The 17,394-nt window shown below is 49.4% G+C and overlaps 1 protein-coding gene across 1 annotated transcript in view; it reads right to left on the bottom strand.

Annotated features, from left to right (window-relative positions):
- The window catches only part of LOC141971175 (uncharacterized), a 46,323-nt gene that overhangs the window by 18,341 nt on the left and 10,588 nt on the right, over positions 1-17,394 (bottom strand). Inside the window, exons 5-8 of the mRNA XM_074928337.1 lie at positions 16,759-16,965; positions 13,587-13,880; positions 10,895-11,035; positions 9,188-9,721 (exon numbers count right to left, since the gene is read on the bottom strand). Coding sequence (XP_074784438.1) covers positions 9,188-9,721; positions 10,895-11,035; positions 13,587-13,880; positions 16,759-16,965 — 1,176 coding nt within the window. The remainder of the gene's footprint in view (positions 1-9,187; positions 9,722-10,894; positions 11,036-13,586; positions 13,881-16,758; positions 16,966-17,394) is intronic.

The raw sequence follows: 17,394 nt of genomic DNA, 5'->3' as shown, positions 1-17,394 counted from the left end.
GAGCATCCTGCAGCCACCGAGCAACGCCTGCCAGGTGCCAGGGGCTGGAGGGGTCTCGCGGGGGCCCCGGGGCTGCGCGAGAGCTGGGGGGGCTCCGGCAGCGGAGATCACAGCCAGCGCTGGGCTGGAACCCTTTACACCGACCACCCCTCCTGCAGAGCCCGCACTGACTCCGTGGGCCCGGGGAGCTATTCCCGCCTGAGCCCAGCAGAAGCAAAAGGCTGGGCTTGAACCATTTATAAATGTGAACCGGAGTTGTTCGGATTTAAGAGCTCTCAACGATTCCAAGTCCCGGGCGGTCCCTGGAGTGTGGCCAGCGACACGCCCGGGTCCCCGAGGAGAGCACAGCCCTCCGGCACACGCCCGAGGGTCGCTTGCCTGCAGCGTGGGGTGGAGGCAGCCCCCAACCTAAAGACCCCCGGGCAAGGGCACTGCCGCCCCCGGGACCGGCCGTCCCCCATCTCTGCTGAGCTGCCCCCGATGCGCTCGTCGGAAGCAAAGCACCAACGTGTGCCGGGGCCCTGCGCTGCAGCGAAGACAGCCCCGGCTCTCAGCAAAACGTCCGCAGACGAGACGCAGATGACGGACAGAACAATGCAGTCAGCACGCAGACACGGATGGACACAAACGTGAAACCTCTTATTCCACAACAACACAAGCACAGAAAGCACATCTACCCTCACCCCCCCACCCAACAGCCGGCAGAAGCAAGCGGTGCCCAGGGAAGGAAGGGAGGTTCAGCCAGTCCAACATTCCTGTGTTTTAGGAAAGCGAGCCTGACAGCTGTGGAATAATCCTTGCAGTTATGGTCTTCATGAGCACGAGGGAGTGATGGTTCGTGGGTTGGCTCATTTCAGTTGTCTGCTCCACACCGAGAAGCTGCTCCCGACCGGCACAAATATGCAGCATTTTGTGTAAATGTTGCGGGACAGAGCACTGAGGCAGCAGCAGAAGAAGCTTAGGGGAGAGTTTCTTCCCCATCCTGGGCCTGTACTGAGGGCGCGACAACCGCGTCTGGGCTTCTAACATCCTACAAAACGACGAGAAAAACATTAGCTTTACAAAAAACACGCTAAGCTTTGAGCTACTGATACACCACTGTAAGAGATTTACTAAGAGCAGCTGCCAGAGCAAGCAGAGGAGCCGGTGCTGCCCTTGACCTGGGGCTGCACTGCTGGGTGGCGGGAGCTGCTCCGCAAGGGGCGAGGGGCTGAGGGGCCGCCAGCGTAGCACCAGAACTAAGGCATTTGCAAGGAGATTTTGGGAACAGGGAAGGGGGTAGAAGCTGCCACTCCAAGGGATTTACCATCCCCTACCCAGTGGCCAGTAGCAGATACTTAAGGGAAGTGTAAGGAACGGGACCAAGTGCTGCACCCGCTGCCTCTGGCAGGGACGAGCCCGGGGACTCGACCGGGCGCGGGGCAGCAGCTGACCCACGCAGGACTCACCTCACGGGGCTGCTGCTCCTCTGGCCCTGCCAGCAGCTCCCAGGGCATCTGGGTTGCCTCCAGGGGACTGTCCTTACTGTGCTCGTGTTCTCAGCAGCTCTCCCTGCACTACCCCCCTCTCCCCTGTTGTCACAGAGGTCTGGCTGATCCCCCTCAGCTTTCACCCCGCCCGCTCTGGCCTCGGCTCCCCCTCGGCTCTGGCTCAGGGATGTTTCTGCCATCGGCTGCTCTCCAAAGGACGTTGCTCCACACAGCTCTCCCCCACAAATTCTCCCTCTTCTGTGTCCTCTCACTCAGACAGAGCTCCTACCACAACCTCTTTCCCTTCAAATCCTCCCTCCTCCAGGTCCTCCTCTCTCTCAGACACAGCACCAGCCACAACATCCTTCCCTGAACATACTCCATCTGCATGGTCATCTCCCCCCGACACCAGAATCATCACAACGTCCTTCCCGGAAAAAATTCCCTTGCTCCCTCCTCCTCTCCCTCAGGGGCTCCACCCAACATGAACTGCCTTCTGAAACCTCTGTCCTGCATGTCCTCCTCTTCATCAGAAAGCTCAATCGGTACTAAGTCTATCCCTACAAATGCTCCCTCCTCTGGGTCCCGCTCTCCCTCAGACACAGCACTGCCCACATCTTTCCCTTCAAATTCTCCCTCCTCCAGCTTCTCCTCTGCCTCAGACATAACACCAGTCACGTCTTTGCCTTCAAATTCTCTCTCCTCCAGCTTCGCCTCTCCTTCAGACAGAACACTCCCCATGTCTATATCTTCAAATTCTCTCTTTCCCAGCTTCTCCTCTCCCTCAAACACAGCACTCCCCATGACTTTGCCTTCAAATTCTCCCTTTTCAAGCTTTTCTTCTCTTTCAGACACAGCACTCCCCATGTCTTTCACTTCAAATTTTCTCTCTTCCAGGTTCTCCTCTTGCTCAGACACAGCACTCCCCATGTCTATCACTACAGATTCTTCCATCTCCATGTCACCCTCTCCCTGAGACACAGCACTGACCATGTCTCTCCCTTCGAACTGTGCCTCCTGCAGCTCCTCCTGTCCCTCAAACACAGCACTGCCCACGTCTTTCCCAAATTCTCCCTCCTCCACCTTCTCTTCTCCTGCAGGCACAACACCTCTCACGTCGTTCTCTTCAAGTTCTCCCTCCTCTAGGTCCTTCTCTCCCTCAAAGAGAGCAGTCCCCATGTCTTTCTCAAATTCTTCCTCCTCCAGGTTCTCCTCTCCCTCAGACACAGCACTCCCCATGTCTTTCACTACAGATTCTTCCTCCTCCATGTCACCCTCTCCCTGAGACACAGCACTGACCATGTCTTTCCCTTCGAATTCTGCCTCCTCCAGATTCTCCTGTCCCTCAGACACTGAACTGCCCATGTCTACAACTTCACATTCTTCCTCCTTTAGGTCCCCCTCTCTCGCAGACACAGCACTGCCCATCACTTCTCCTTCAAATTCTTCCTCCTCCAGATTCTCCTCTCCCTCACACAGAGTACTCCCCAAATCTTCCCCAAGTTCTTCCTTCTCCAGCTTCTCCTCTCCCTCAGACACATCACTCCCCATGTCTTTCCCTTCAAATTCTCCCTCCTCCAGGTTCTCTTCTCCTGCACACACAGCACTGCCCATGTCTTTCACTTCAGATTCTTCCTCCTTCAGGTCCCCCTCACCCGCAGACACAGCACTGCCCATGTCTTTATCTTCAAATTCTCCCTTTTCAAGCTTCTCCTCCCCATCAAACACAGCACTCCCCATTACTTTCCCTTCAAATTCTCCCTCTTCCAGGTTCTCCTCTCCCTCAGACAAAGCACTCCTCATATCTTTCACTTCAAATTCTACCTCCTGAAGTTCCCCCTCTCCCTCAGACACAGCACTCCCCATGTCTTTCACTACAGATTCTTCCTCCTCCATGTCACCCTCTCCCTGAGACACAGCACTGACCATGTCTTTCCCTTCTAATTCTGCCTCCTCCAGCTCCTCCTGTCCCTCAGACACAGCACTCCCCATGTCTTTCCCAAATTCTCCCTCCTCCAATTTCTCCTCTCCTGCAGACACAACACCTCTCACATCTTTCTCTTCGAGTTCTCCCTCCTCAAGGTCCCCCTGTACCTCAAATACATTAATGCCCACGTCTTTCCCAAATTTTCCCTCCTCCAGCTTCTCTCTCTCAGACACATCACTCCCCATGTCTTTCCCTTCAAATTCTCCCTCCTCCAGGTTCTCCTCTCCTGCACACACAGCACTGCCCATGTATTTATCATCAAATTCGCCCTTTTCAATCTTCTCCTCTCCCTCAAACACATCACTCCCCATGACTTTCCCTTCAAATTCTCCTTCTTCCAGGTTCTCCTCTCTCTCAGACACAGCACTCCCCATGTGTTTCTCCTCAAATTCTCCCTCCTTCAGCTTCTCCTCTCCTACAGGCACAACACCTCTCACGTCTTTCTCTTCAAGTTCTCTCTGCTCTAGGTCCTTCTCTCCCTCAAAGAGAGCAGTCCCCATGTCTTTCTCAAATTCTCCCTTTTCAAGCTTCTCCTCTCCCTCAGACACAGCACTGCCCATGTCTTTCACTAGAGATACTTCTTCCTCCATGTCACCCTCTCCCTCTGACACAGCACTGACCATGTCTTTCCCTTCGAATTCTGCCTCCTCCAGATTCTCCTGTCCCTCAGACACTGAACTGCCCATGTCTACAACTTCACATTCTTCCTCCTTTAGGTCCCCCTCTCTCGCAGACACAGGACTGCCCATCACTTCTCCTTCAAATTCTTCCTCCTCCAGATTCTCCTCTCCCTCACAGACAGTACTCCCCAAATCTTTCCCAAGTTCTTCCTTCTCCAGCTTCTCCTCTCCCTCAGACACAGCACTCCCCATGTCTTTCACTACAGATTCTTCCTCCTCCATGTCACCCTCTCCCTGAGACACCGCACTGACCGTGTCTTTCTCTTCGAATTCTGCCTCCTCCAGATTCTCCTGTCCCTCAGACACTGAACTGCCCATGTCTACAACTTCAGATTCTTCCTCCTTTAGGTCCCCCTCACCCGCAGACACAGCTCTGCCCATTCCTTTATCTTCAAATTCTCCCTCCTTCAGCTTCTCCTCTCCTGCAGACACAACACCTCTCACGTCTTTCTCTTCAAGTTCTCCCTCCTCTAGGTCCCCCTGTCCCTCAAACACAGCACTGCCCACGTCTTTCCCAAATTTTCCCTCCTCCAGCTTCTCCTCTCTCTCAGACACATCACTCCCCATGTCTTTCCCTTCAAATTCTGCCTCCTCCAGGTTCTCTTCTCCTGCACACACAGCACTGCGCATGTCTTTCAATTCAGATTCTTCCTCCTTCAGGTCCCCCTCACCCGCAGACACAGCACTGCCCATGTCTTTATCTTCAAATTCTCCCTTTTCAAGCTTCTCCTCCCCATCAAACAGAGTACTCCCCATTACTTTCCCTTCAAATTCTCCCTCTTCCAGGTTCTCCTCTCCCTCAGACAAAGCACTCCTCATATCTTTCACTTCAAATTCTACCTCCTGAAGTTCCCCCTCTCCCTCAGACACAGCACTGCCCATGTCTTTCACTTCAGATTCTTCCTCCTTCAGGTCCCCCTCACCCGCAGACACAGCACTGCCCATGTCTTTATCTTCAAATTCTCCCTTTTCCAGGTTCTCCTCTCCCTCAGACACAGCACTGCCCATGTATTTCACTACAGATTCTTCCTCCTCCATGTTCCCATCTCTTGTAGACACAGCACTGCCCATGACTTTCCCTTCAAATTCGCACTTTTCCACCTTCTCCTGTCCCTCAAACACAGCACTGCCCATGTCATTCACTTCTAATTCTTCCTCCTTCAGGTCCCCCTCACCCACAGACACAGCACTGTCCATGTCTTTATCTTCAAATTCTCCCTTTTCAAGCTGCTCTTTTCCCTCAGACAGAGCACTGCCCATGTCTTTCACTACAGATTCCTCCTCCTCCATGTTCCCATCTCTTGTAGACACAGCACTGCCCATGTCTTTATCTTCAAATTCTCCCTTTTCAAGCTTCTCCTCTCCCTCAGACACAGCACTGCCCATGTCTTTCACTACAGATTCCTCCTCCTCCATGTCGCCATCTCTTGTAGACACAGCACTGCCCATGACTTTCCCTTCAAATTTGCCCTTTTCCACCTTCTCCTGTCCCTCAGACACAGCACTCCCAATGTCTTTCCCAAATTCTCCCTCCTCCAGCTTCTCCTCTCTCTCAGACACATCACTCCCCATGTCTTTCCCTTCAAATTCTCCCTCCTCCAGGTTCTCCTCTCCTGCACAAACAGCACTGCCCATGTCTTTCACTTCAGATTCTCCCTCCTCCAGCCTCTCCTCTCCTGCAGAAACAACACATGTCAGATGTTTCTCTTCTAGTTTTCCCTCCTCTAGGTCCTGCTCTACCTCAGACGTATCACTGCCCATGTCTTTCGCAAATTTTCCCTCCTCCAGCTTCTCCTCTCCTGCAGACACAATACTGCCCATGTCTTTATCTTCAAATTCTCTGTTTTCCAGCTTCTCCTCTCCCTCAAAGACAGCACTCCCCATGACTTTGCCTTCAAATTCTCCCTTTTCAAGCTTTTCTTCTCTTTGAGACACAGCACTCCCCATGTCTTTCACTTCAAATTTTCTCTCTTCCAGGTTCTCCTCTTGCTCAGACACAGCACTCCCCACGTCTATCACTACAGATTCTTCCATCTCCATGTCACCCTCTCCCTGAGACACAGCACTGACCATGTCTCTCCCTTCGAACTGTGCCTCCTGCAGCTCCTCCTGTCCCTCAGACACAGCACTCCCCATGTCTTTCCCAAATTCTCCCTCCTCCAGCTTCTCCTCTCCTGCAGACACAACACCTCTCACGTCTTTCTCTTCTAGTTCTCGCTCCTCTAGTTCCTCCTGTACCTCAAACACAGCACTGCCCACGTCTTTCACTTCTAATCCTTCCTCCTTCAGGTCCCCCTCACCCACAGACACAGCACTGTCCATGTCTTTATCTTCAAATTCTCCCTTTTCAAGCTGCTCTTTTCCCTCAGACTTAGCACTGCCCATGTCTTTCACTACAGATTCCTCCTCCTCCATGTCGCCATCTCTTGTAGACACAGCACTGCCCATGACTTTCCCTTCAAATTCGCCCTTTTCCACCTTCTCCTCTCCTTCAGACACAGCACTCCCCATATCTTTCATGTCATATTCTCCCTCCTCCACGTTCTCCTCTCCAGCAGACACAACACCTCTCACGTCTTTCTCTTCAAGTTCTCCCTCCTCTAGGTCCTTCTCTCCCTCAAAGAGAGCAGTCCCCATGTCTTTCTCAAATTCTTCCTCCTCCAGGTTCTCCTCTCCCTCAGACACAGCACTGCCCATGTCTTTCACTACAGATTCTTCCTCCTCCATGTCACCCTCTCCCTGAGACACCGCACTGACCATGTCTTTCCCTTCGAATTCTGCCTCCTCCAGATTCTCCTGTCCCTCAGACACTGAACTGCCCATGTCTACAACTTCACATTCTTCCTCCTTTAGGTCCCCCTCTCTCGCAGACACAGCACTGCCCATCACTTCTCCTTCAAATTCTTCCTCCTCCAGCTTCTCCTCTCCCTCACACAGAGTACTCCCCAAATCTTCCCCAAGTTCTTCCTTCTCCAGCTTCTCCTCTCCCTCAGACACATCACTCCCCATGTCTTTCCCTTCAAATTCTCCCTCCTCTAGGTTCTCTTCTCCTGCACACACAGCACTGCCCATGTCTTTCACTTCAGATTCTTCCTCCTTCAGGTCCCCCTCACCCGCAGACACAGCACTGCCCATGTCTTTATCTTCAAATTCTCCCTTTTCCAGGTTCTCCTCTCCCTCAGACACAGCACTGCCCATGTATTTCACTACAGATTCTTCCTCCTCCATTTCACCCTCTCCCTGAGACACAGCACTGACCATGTCTTTCCCTTCGAATTCTGCCTCCTCCAGATTCTCCTGTCCCTCAGACACTGAACTGCCCGTGTCTACAACTTCACATTCTTCCTCCTTTAGGTCCCCCTCTCTCGCAGACACAGCACTGCCCATCACTTCTCCTTCATATTCTTCCTCCTCCAGCTTCTCCTCTCCCTCACACACAGTACTCCCCAAATCTTCCCCAAGTTCTTCCTTCTCCAGCTTCTCCTCTCCCTCAGACACATCACTCCCCATGTGTTTCTCCTCAAATTCTCCCTCCTCCAGGTTCTCCTCTCCTGCACACACAGCACTGCGCATGTCTTTCACTTCAGATTCTTCCTCCTTCAGGTCCCCCTCACCCGTAGACACCGCACTGACCATGTCTTTCCCTTCGAATTCTGCCTCCTCCAGATTCTCCTGTCCCTCAGACACTGAACTGCCCATGTCTACAACTTCAGATTCTTCCTCCTTTAGGTCCCCCTCACCCGCAGACACAGCTCTGCCCATTCCTTTATCTTCAAATTCTCCCTCCTTCAGCTTCTCCTCTCCTGCAGTCAAAACACCTCTCACGTCTTTCTCTTCAAGTTCCCCCTCCTCTAGGTCCCCCTGTCCCTCAAACACAGCACTGCCCACGTCTTTCCCAAATTTTCCCTCCTCCAGCTTCTCCTCTCTCTCAGACACATCACTCCCCATGTCTTTCCCTTCAAATTCTCCCTCCTCCAGGTTCTCCTCTCCTGCACACACAGCACTGCCCATGTCTTTCACTTCAGATTCTTCCTCCTTCAGGTCACCCTCACCCGCAGACACAGCACTGCCCATGTCTTTATCTTCAAATTCTCCCTTTTCAAGCTTCTCCTCTCCCTCAAACACTGCACTCCCCATGTCTTTCCCTTTAAATTCTCCCTCTTCCAGGTTCTCCTCTCCGTCAGACACAGCACTCCCCATGTGTTTCTCCTCAAATTCTCCCTCCTTCAGCTTCTCCTCTCCTGCAGGCACAACACCTCTCACGTCTTTCTCTTCAAGTTCTCCCTCCTCTAGGTCCTTCTCTCCCTCAAAGTGAGCAGTCCCCACATCTTTCTCAAATTCTTCCTCCTCCAGCTTCTTCTCTCCGTCAGACACAGCACTGACCATGTCTTTCCCTTTGAATTCTGCCTCCTCCAGCTCCTCCTGTCCCTCAGACACAGCACTCCCAATATCTTTCATGTCATATTCTCCCTCCTCCAGGTTCTCCTCTCCTGCAGACACAGCACTGCCCATGTCTTTATCTTCTAATTCTCTGTTATCCAGCTTCTCCTCTCCCTCAAACACATCACTCCCCATGACTTTCCCTTCAAATTCTCCCTCCTCCGCATTCTCCTCTCCTGCACAGACAGCACTGCCCATGTCTTTCACTTCAAAATTTCTCTCTTCCAGCTTCTCCTCTCCCTCAGACACAGTACTCCCTATATCTTTCACGTCAAATTCTTCCACCTCCAAGTTCTCCTCTCCTGCAGACACAACATTTCTCACATCTTTCTCTTCAAGTTCTCCCTCCTCTAGTTCCTTCTCTCCCTCAAAGAGAGCAGTCCCCAGCTCTTTCTCAAATTCTTCCTCCTCCATGTTCTCCTCTCCCTCAGACACTGCACTGCCCATATCTTTTGCTTCAAATTCTCCCTTATCCAGGTTTTCCTCTCTCTCAGACACAGCACTCCCCACAACTTTCCCACGTTCTCCCTCCTCCAGGTTCTCGTCTCCTGCAGACACAGCACCTCTCACGTCTTTCTCTTCAAGTTCTCCCTCCTCCAGCTTCTCCTCACCCTCTGACTCTTCTATCTCAGTGTCCTCGTCATCACTCTCAGAGAGGTCTTCAGCTCCCCCCAGCCCCTCGGGCTGCATTCTGCCTTCCTCCCGGCCAAGGTTATCCCCTCCCCCTGACAGCTCCTCTTCCCCAGTTTCCTGCTCTTCGAGATCTGCCTCGCTCTCCATCCCCTCCACCAGAACATCCTGTTCCCCACGTGCCAGCTCTGTGCCAAGCTCCCTTCCTTTCCCTGTCACCTGTCTTTTAGGATGTCCTTCTGCCATGGCACTCTCTTCAGGAGCAGATTCCTCCACCACAAGCTGACCCTCTGCCTGCAGCACAGCCAGGATTTCCTCCTGCGGCAGCAAATCTCCCACCCATTCTACTTCTTCTCCTGCCTCTTTGGTGCAAAATTCTCCTTCCTCTTCAATAAAATCTGCCTTCTCAAGTGCTTGAGTTTCCTCTACCCTCTGCCCTTCTTGTGACACTTTTTCTTCTGCTTCCTGCACATCAAGTGTTCTTGTTCCTTCTGCCAAGAATGTTCCATCTGGTGCTATTAAAAAATAATAAAAACAATAGTTTAATTGAGAATTGTGTTAGTGTTAAGGCTGTTTTACAGGGTTATTATTAAAGAGGCTACCTCTCCCAAGCAATGAGGGGACATCAGCATGGTGACAAGAAGAAAGCTTGCTGTGCTACTTCTCATCATGCACCTTTGCTCTGACTACATTTCTAGTGCTGCTGTTCTGACGCCTGGCATAACTAGTTTAAGCCAAAATGCCGACGCATGACCATCTTTCAACTCTGACAGCTCTGCCTGCCCTCTGAACTATCCCCAGAGACGAGAAGGAACCTCCAGCCTCCTGTATACACTCTCCAGATGAAAGACAACACACCTTACAAGAGTGTGCTCTTAGGCTACATAGAGGAAGGAGGTCAAAAGGCTCCCAGCTGACCAGAAAAACAAACTTTGAACACCCTGGATTCATGTGCCAAAGTAAAGAACGTGCACAACTAGCAATTTAAAAACAATAGAGATGGCCTGTTCCTGCCAGCTGCTAGACCCTTAGAGGATGGCAGAAGGAAAAGGAAGAGCAGCAGTGCAGACTGAAGTCAGTTTTAACCTGTGGGTTTCTTCGCTTTTCAGACTCACTGCTGCTGGGGAGTAGAAGCTTAAGGTGACCTTCCAGGACGGCTCCCAGCAATGAACGGCTCAGGGTGCAGGGACCAGAAAGGTTCTTGGAGGGAACCAAGACCAAGCTCACTGCCGATTAGGCCAACTGCTCACCGGGGGATGAGCTTGGGAGACAAACGGGGCACAGCACGGAGATGGAGGCTGCAGCTCAGCTTCCCTCCTCATCTGCCAGTCCCACCCTGCCTGTCCTGGACATTTGCCTCCCCAGGAGCCCCCAAACTCCCTGCAAGCAAAGGGAAACTTGCTAGGCTCCTGCCTTCCACAGCTGTTTTCTTGACTGGCAGCCAGTTTTTCATGGCCTGCATTCTTTACCTAGGACCATTACAGCTACCAACAAAGCAGTTATTTACTGTGATACAGGTTAACTACACATGACTACAGAAGCCAGCGAGTCAACACCAAATTTTATACGAGTTAGGAAAGAGCAGACGTAGCGTTTGATAGACTAGAAAGGAAAGGGAAAGGGCAAGCACTTCTAGAAAAAGACTTCAGATTAATTAGATTTCATCCCTGCTCAACAGCCAACCTCACCTTCACTGGCATCATACTCCCCACTTGATATGACCTCTTCTTCCACATCTGGACAGGAGTCATCAGGTTCAGAATTCATGTGATCACCATGTCCAGCTGCCGTTGCTGTTTTCACCCGGACTGGACTGCAATCTTCAAGAACTACCACAAAGTTACAAAAGAGGAAGCCGGAAAGAGAAGCCATTAAAAAGCGAAAGGGGAGCAGAACTCATCCAGCTGCCTCAGCTTGGTTTAAAATTTGAAATGTTAGGGCAGACCCGATTGGAGCCATGTCAATCTTCACCAGCAATAATTCAGGTAGATTAAAACCAAATGGAGACAACCACGAAAAATCCAAGGGAAAATTCATGCAGGGGCATCTACTGAACCGTAGAGCAGCAGTCTTCCACAACATTTTCACAACGGTGAGATTGCTTTTGTCAGGCGGTCTGAAGGGGGGTTCAACATGGGAGCAACAATATTGTTTTATAGACATAAATTTGTTACTGTTCTATCAATACTTTTTCTTAAAAAAAAGGTCTATGTTAAGCTCCCAACTACAGTTCTGATGGTTCCTCAGTTCCCCAACTTCAGTGTGTGAAGACCTACACTTATCTAAAAATAAGTGGAGAAGTATTTTCTGCTCTGTAAATGCAATGCTTGTGATGCTTCACAGTCAAGTCATACATCTGACAAAACAGAACTGGCAGTCTTTCGAAACACCGAGCCTAGGGCAGGGTGACAAACACCGCTGACAATAATTCTCTCTCTTGGGACTGGCAATATCTCCTTGTCACAAAGAGTGCAGCGAGATCAGAAAATGCGCAGCAGGAGCCCACCCCAGGTACTTCCACGCTTCTGACAGACCCTGTCACACCACCCGTCGTGATCTGCCTGGACTCAGCCTACATCTGAACCACCCCAGAGGAGCACTCTGCACCTTTTGCTTTCTTCAGCGTATACAATTTTCTCCAATAAATTAGTTCTGCACTGCTAATGACAGCACCGGTTAGGAAAAACCCTGTCAGATGGGTCTCAGCAGGACAAAACAGAACAGTGCCTATCATCCTCCTCTCAACACCACCCTGAGAATGACCCTTGGAGGCTCAAGAATGGACTGAGAGCCAATTCTTTCATTGCTCTACACTCTGTTTCTTGACAATTCTTTCCTTGCTATAGAATTTACCTAGATAACCCCCAGGTAGACAGGGACAAATCACTATGCAAATTAGGAGGTCGTTCCTATCTATCATTTTTAGGATTCAATGGTTTTTCTTGTCCTTCCTTGACCTGCACCATCCCTGAATCTCAGGTAGTCTCCTGGCAGCAGAGGTGAACAGGACTGGACTAAGGATCAAACGCCGTTACCTACTTACCATTCGGACTATCTGTCTGTACTGGATAGAGGATCTCTGTTCAAGCCTAGAGCCATGAAACCGTGTGTGTTGGATGTAAGCACACAGGAATCGTGCTAATAAAGAACAACACTCTTTTCTTAGGCCAGCTCAGGACCAGATCACTAGCTTGACACATTCCATTGATACAGCATAACATTCTGTCCTCTAGGTTTGTAAGGTTCTTCTTCAGTAGTCCTTGCTCAACTCTAGTGTTGAAGAGCCTAGTGGTGAAAGTGCCTAAACTGAAGTTTCTTTCACACAAGAGAGGGGTTCCGGAGCCAAACATCTTTGGAGGCTTCAGCATTACTCAATGAACAGCACGTTACTGTCTTTACTGTCTCAATTCTGAATGCAAACCAAAACAAAAGCAACGCACAAGACAGTCAAAGTAACCCAGCAGCAACTGCCTTGCAGAGCACTAAGCAGCAGCATTCCAATTGTTTATGCCACACAAGACTATCTTAGATGCACTGCAGTGAACTGAAAGCAACAGAAACAGAACCAAAGCCTTCTGTTAAAATAAAGGGAATGCATTCTGCATTCCACTGCAAATCCAGCACACAAAGAGACAACTGAAAATTTCATCTACCATGGCCTGTGGCTCTCCTGTACGCCAGCACCAGTGCAGACAGCTGTTCTTTTATGCTGCCTGATTTAACAGCACCCAGGACATTCCCCTGTGACCTGGATGACATCGCAAAGCAAGGGCTTACATTTTTTCCCCTTCCAGATACAATAAGGCAAAGCCTTGCTCTTGTGGCCAACCTTTTATTAATTGCCCCTTACCCATACAGGTAAGGATGAAACTGCAAGATGCCCATTTTATCAACAGTAAAAATGAGGCCTCGCACAACCATTTGATTTGCTCCTCCCCAAAAAATCCACGACACAGTGAAGCAACACAACCATGGATCAACTGACACAGTTTTGATCTTCATCTGCTGCACTGTGATTCACACAGTAATTTTTGGTTTCTTTTTGGATCATTATCAACAGATTCCCCCAACCTGGCATACAGACTCTCCTACAGGTAATCAATCACGTTTGGATTTCATAATAATTGCATGACATGCGAAACCCAGCTACTGGAGTGAAAAACAACGGTCAAAGCCTTACGCTGGAAACACTAGAAAAGAAACAATAAGGCAAGGCCACGTTCTGGGTGGGTGTTTAGCTCACAGCCAAGAGAGTATTCTAGCAGCCTGGAAACAGCCCAGAACTGCCTCCCCCGTGCTGCGCCAGGACCTGCTGTGAAGGCAGACAGGCACCCTGGCGTGCACTGGTCACCCACAGCCGGGCAGAGGGTCTGTACTCACCGCTCCCCTCGTCACTGTCAGGACCCTCCTCATCGCTGTCAGCTGCTTCCAACACGCTGCTTTCCGATGGCCTGAGATCCTCCCCATTGTCCCCCCTACTGCTTGCATCCCTTTCCTTGTCTTCCTCGAGCAGACTTGCTACTGCCACAGCCTGTTTGAGCTCCCCAGGAACTTCAGGAACCTGACGCTGTACTGATGTTGTATCTTCATCAAGAGTTCCAGCGTCTTCCCTCGCTGTTAGATCTTCTGGGTTTGTCTTTTCTTCTTCATCTGCTTCAGCCTCAGAAAGGCTCGCTGCAATTTTTGGTAATATTTTAAAATATCCAACTCATCTGCAGTGCATTACAATAACTTTGCAGGACTGCTTTTAAAAAAACCTCAAACATGGAAGCTAAAAATTCCCTAAAATATGTCAACGACTCCCATTAATTAATTAAAACAAGAACAAAGAAGCTGTGTTTGAATGGGAACTGCCATTCTAAATCAGTGGACTGCCCTGTATAGGGCCAGACCAGCAAATCAATAAAACTCCGCAATTTTCCTTAGAATTAGCAAAGGGGGAGGCGCAGAGCCCTCGCCCCCTGCCAGCTCGCTGCAGCGGTGCTGTGAGGATGCTGCCTCGCCCTGAGAAGCCGCGGAGGCGCACGCTCATTCCACAGCCACGGGCAGCAGAGCAGCGCGCGGGGCCACGGGCGGTGGAGGTTCGGCCTCCAGCATCTGCTGCCACGGACCTGAGGCACAAACGACTGGGCAGCCACCGCCTGGCAACGACTCTGGCACCTCCAGCCTGCCCCGGACTCGCGCCTCTGTTCTGACGGGAGGTACGTTTAGAGTCCCGGGAAACACCATCGCTCCCAGGCGCTGACAGGAGTACAAACAGTTCAGAGACAGAACCACTCCAACGTGCAGATTACACACTGCACCAGGGGAACTGTCAGCCATTCTCCCCAATTCACTCACTGGCTTATGGTCCACAGGGATTTGAATGCCAAGGTCCCTCTTACACGCTCTTTATTTATGTCCAACTCATAATATTGGATGCAAAAGTCACATCTGTGGCACCTCGGCTATCTGGATTTCATTCTCAGCTCTGTATGCTGGCTGAACTGACCCAAGGGGCCCAACAGCTTCAGACCCTCTTGAACACGTGTCATGATATGCTGAACTAAGGTGAGACAAAATCTGTCCACAGCACGTACTCATAAAGATCCAGATCCCATTACTATTAGCGTGTTATTTCTGCCAAAGCAGCACTCAGAGCTCACAAGAGGATTCGGGTACTGATTGCTGAAACACAGAAACATAGCATCCATGCCCAAAAGCTTGCTATCCAAAATCCTGGTCTACCAACTCTAACACACACATGCTTAAGTTGAAGCGAGTTCTCTTTGAAAAAACTACAGGTGCAAGGCTCGGCAGATGATCTCAAAGCACAATAAATGTACAGAGCATGTGGAATTTCAGCACACAAGCAGATGAAAGCTGAAGCTAGCAACAATGAAATGGGGTCATGTTGTCTTGGAGAATTTGTAAATATGAAGAACGGAAAAGACCAGCTTAAGGATGTGCAAAAAGGCATAACTAAAAACAGTGGTGTGGAATTAAAGAAAAACGTTTTCAATCATGAATATCCAGAAACATCTTCCACTGTGGAGAGCTATTAGGCACTTTACCAATCGCCTAAAAAAATGGAACTAGTAGTTGCTGCTAATGTTGCTTGAAATATTTCCACCTATAGTATTTTCAGAGAGTCCTTCATTCAAGCAGAAAGCTCTTCTTGCCCTCAAAATTACCAATTAATACTTATTTTTCATAAATTTATTATTACATCTCAGTTGGGAGAAACCCACATCTTTTTCATCCCTTCTCTCCACCTCTTCTGTTCAGTGGTGGGGAAAAAAAAAGTAGCAAGATTTCATTACAAAGGGGAAAATATCAAAAATGAACAAATAGGAAAGAGGAATGAATGATCATCACACACTGCTAGAGCTTGAGAGGCAGCTGAGTGAAGTCACAGAGAAGTTCATAATGCCATGCACTAACAAGCAGAAAAGAATGCTTAATTGTACTGATTATTCCTGAATCACAAGCTATTTCTGATTATCATGAGAGAACAAAAATTAAGATTCTTTTTGATCGCTGCAATGCGTTTATAAGCAAGGATGTTTCAAACCTAACTGGAATTTCTGGTGGACTTTTTACTTTCTATAAAAAGACTGGATCTTTCTTGCAGCTGCAACCTTTTCACAAAGAGCTGTATTGCTTAATATTACCATTGCTTAATTCACCTAGAAATACAAATGTGAAAGTAATGTTTCCATTTAACTCGAGAAACGGTTTGCACATTAGGACGGTCAAATGTAAGGAATATGAAGTAATTGATTTTGAAAGAGCAGGAAATGGAGAAATCCTGGTACATGATGACAAGCGAGAGGCACAGAAGTCAGCTCAGGATCTAACAAAGCCATAGAGGAGAAAAGTTAAGAGAGAACTAAAACACTGCCACAAGGAAAAGGCAGATCAGTTCCGACTTACTCACGACATGGTGAATGGAATGCTGCTGTTCACTGAAGACATGAGAAATTGCCTGCGAGTTTTCCATGGGATTATTGATGAAGATAATCCCACGCAGGCAGCAGGGAGAGCTGAGCTGACGGCATCTCCTCCCTCGGCCAGCACGGGCCAGCGGTGCGCCAGGGGACGCCGCCGAGGTTCTGGCTGCTCAGGGCCATTAAAGACAGCACTGCTAAACCACCAGGAGGCACATCGGGTGTGCCGGGGGCTTCTCAGATAAAAGGGCGTATCCTCAGAAGGTGTCAGTGGTCTCGGACGTCAGTGACCGCTGACACAAAGTGCTGATCTGCCCAAGTATTTAGAGCTAATTTGCCAACTGGCTCCATCTCCATTTCTGCACCTCAATAGTTCAGCAAAGTCTGCTGTGAGCTGCCACACCCTTACACTGCCCGTGGGTTTTGCCGTATTTCAGTGATGGATGGTCGAATTAACCACAGATAAAACAGCTACCTTTTTCCAGTTCAGAAGGAATTGCATGTGTTTTCCTGTCTTTTCCCCTTAACATATGTACCAGGCACGCACAAGATGTAAAACATGCACAAAATGTAAAACATGCATCAGGTCAACTTCTCTAAGCCTCAGTATGAAATAAACTAACCTTGTTCATCGTCCTGGAAGTCACTGTCAGAGTATCCATCATCTTCATCCTTCTCACTGTCAGAGACTTCCAATGCCTTCTCTGATGCGGTTTCACTCTCCTTTGCAATGTCCAAGTCGGGTTTTTTATCACCTGAGGGTGACTCTGATGTTCCATTCATTTGACCATCAATCTGTCTCTCTTCTGCTTCAATATCTTCATCATACTCTAAAATACAAGAATCATACGGTGAGACGGAATTCACAACTAATAAAGTTCTATTTAAGCAGGCAGAGCTTAACTTCATCAATCTCCTTTTGCCTTTGCATTTGCTCAGTCTTTTTAACGCCATGAGAGAATCTACGACCACCGACAGGAAGAATAAGAGCACATTATCATAAAAAAGCATCGTATTCCTCATAAATAGCATAGCAAAAATGCAGTAAAGCTACTGAATGATGCATCAAGTATGATCAATACATTAAAAACAACAATCAGAACGATTAGCCACTGACAGGAGTAGAAAAACTGAGAACTGGGCAAACTCGGAAATAAAATGCAAGACAGTCTCTTATGACAGGAGAAAATCCTCTTGCAACGAATGAAAAATGCAAGCAACAGAGAAAGCTGGAGAAAGGTAATCTACTGCAGCACAAA

The sequence above is a fragment of the Athene noctua genome, chromosome 28 (assembly GCF_965140245.1).
Source record: "Athene noctua chromosome 28, bAthNoc1.hap1.1, whole genome shotgun sequence".
Taxonomy (NCBI): domain Eukaryota; kingdom Metazoa; phylum Chordata; class Aves; order Strigiformes; family Strigidae; genus Athene; species Athene noctua.
This window is presented reverse-complemented; position numbering and strand designations above follow the sequence as displayed.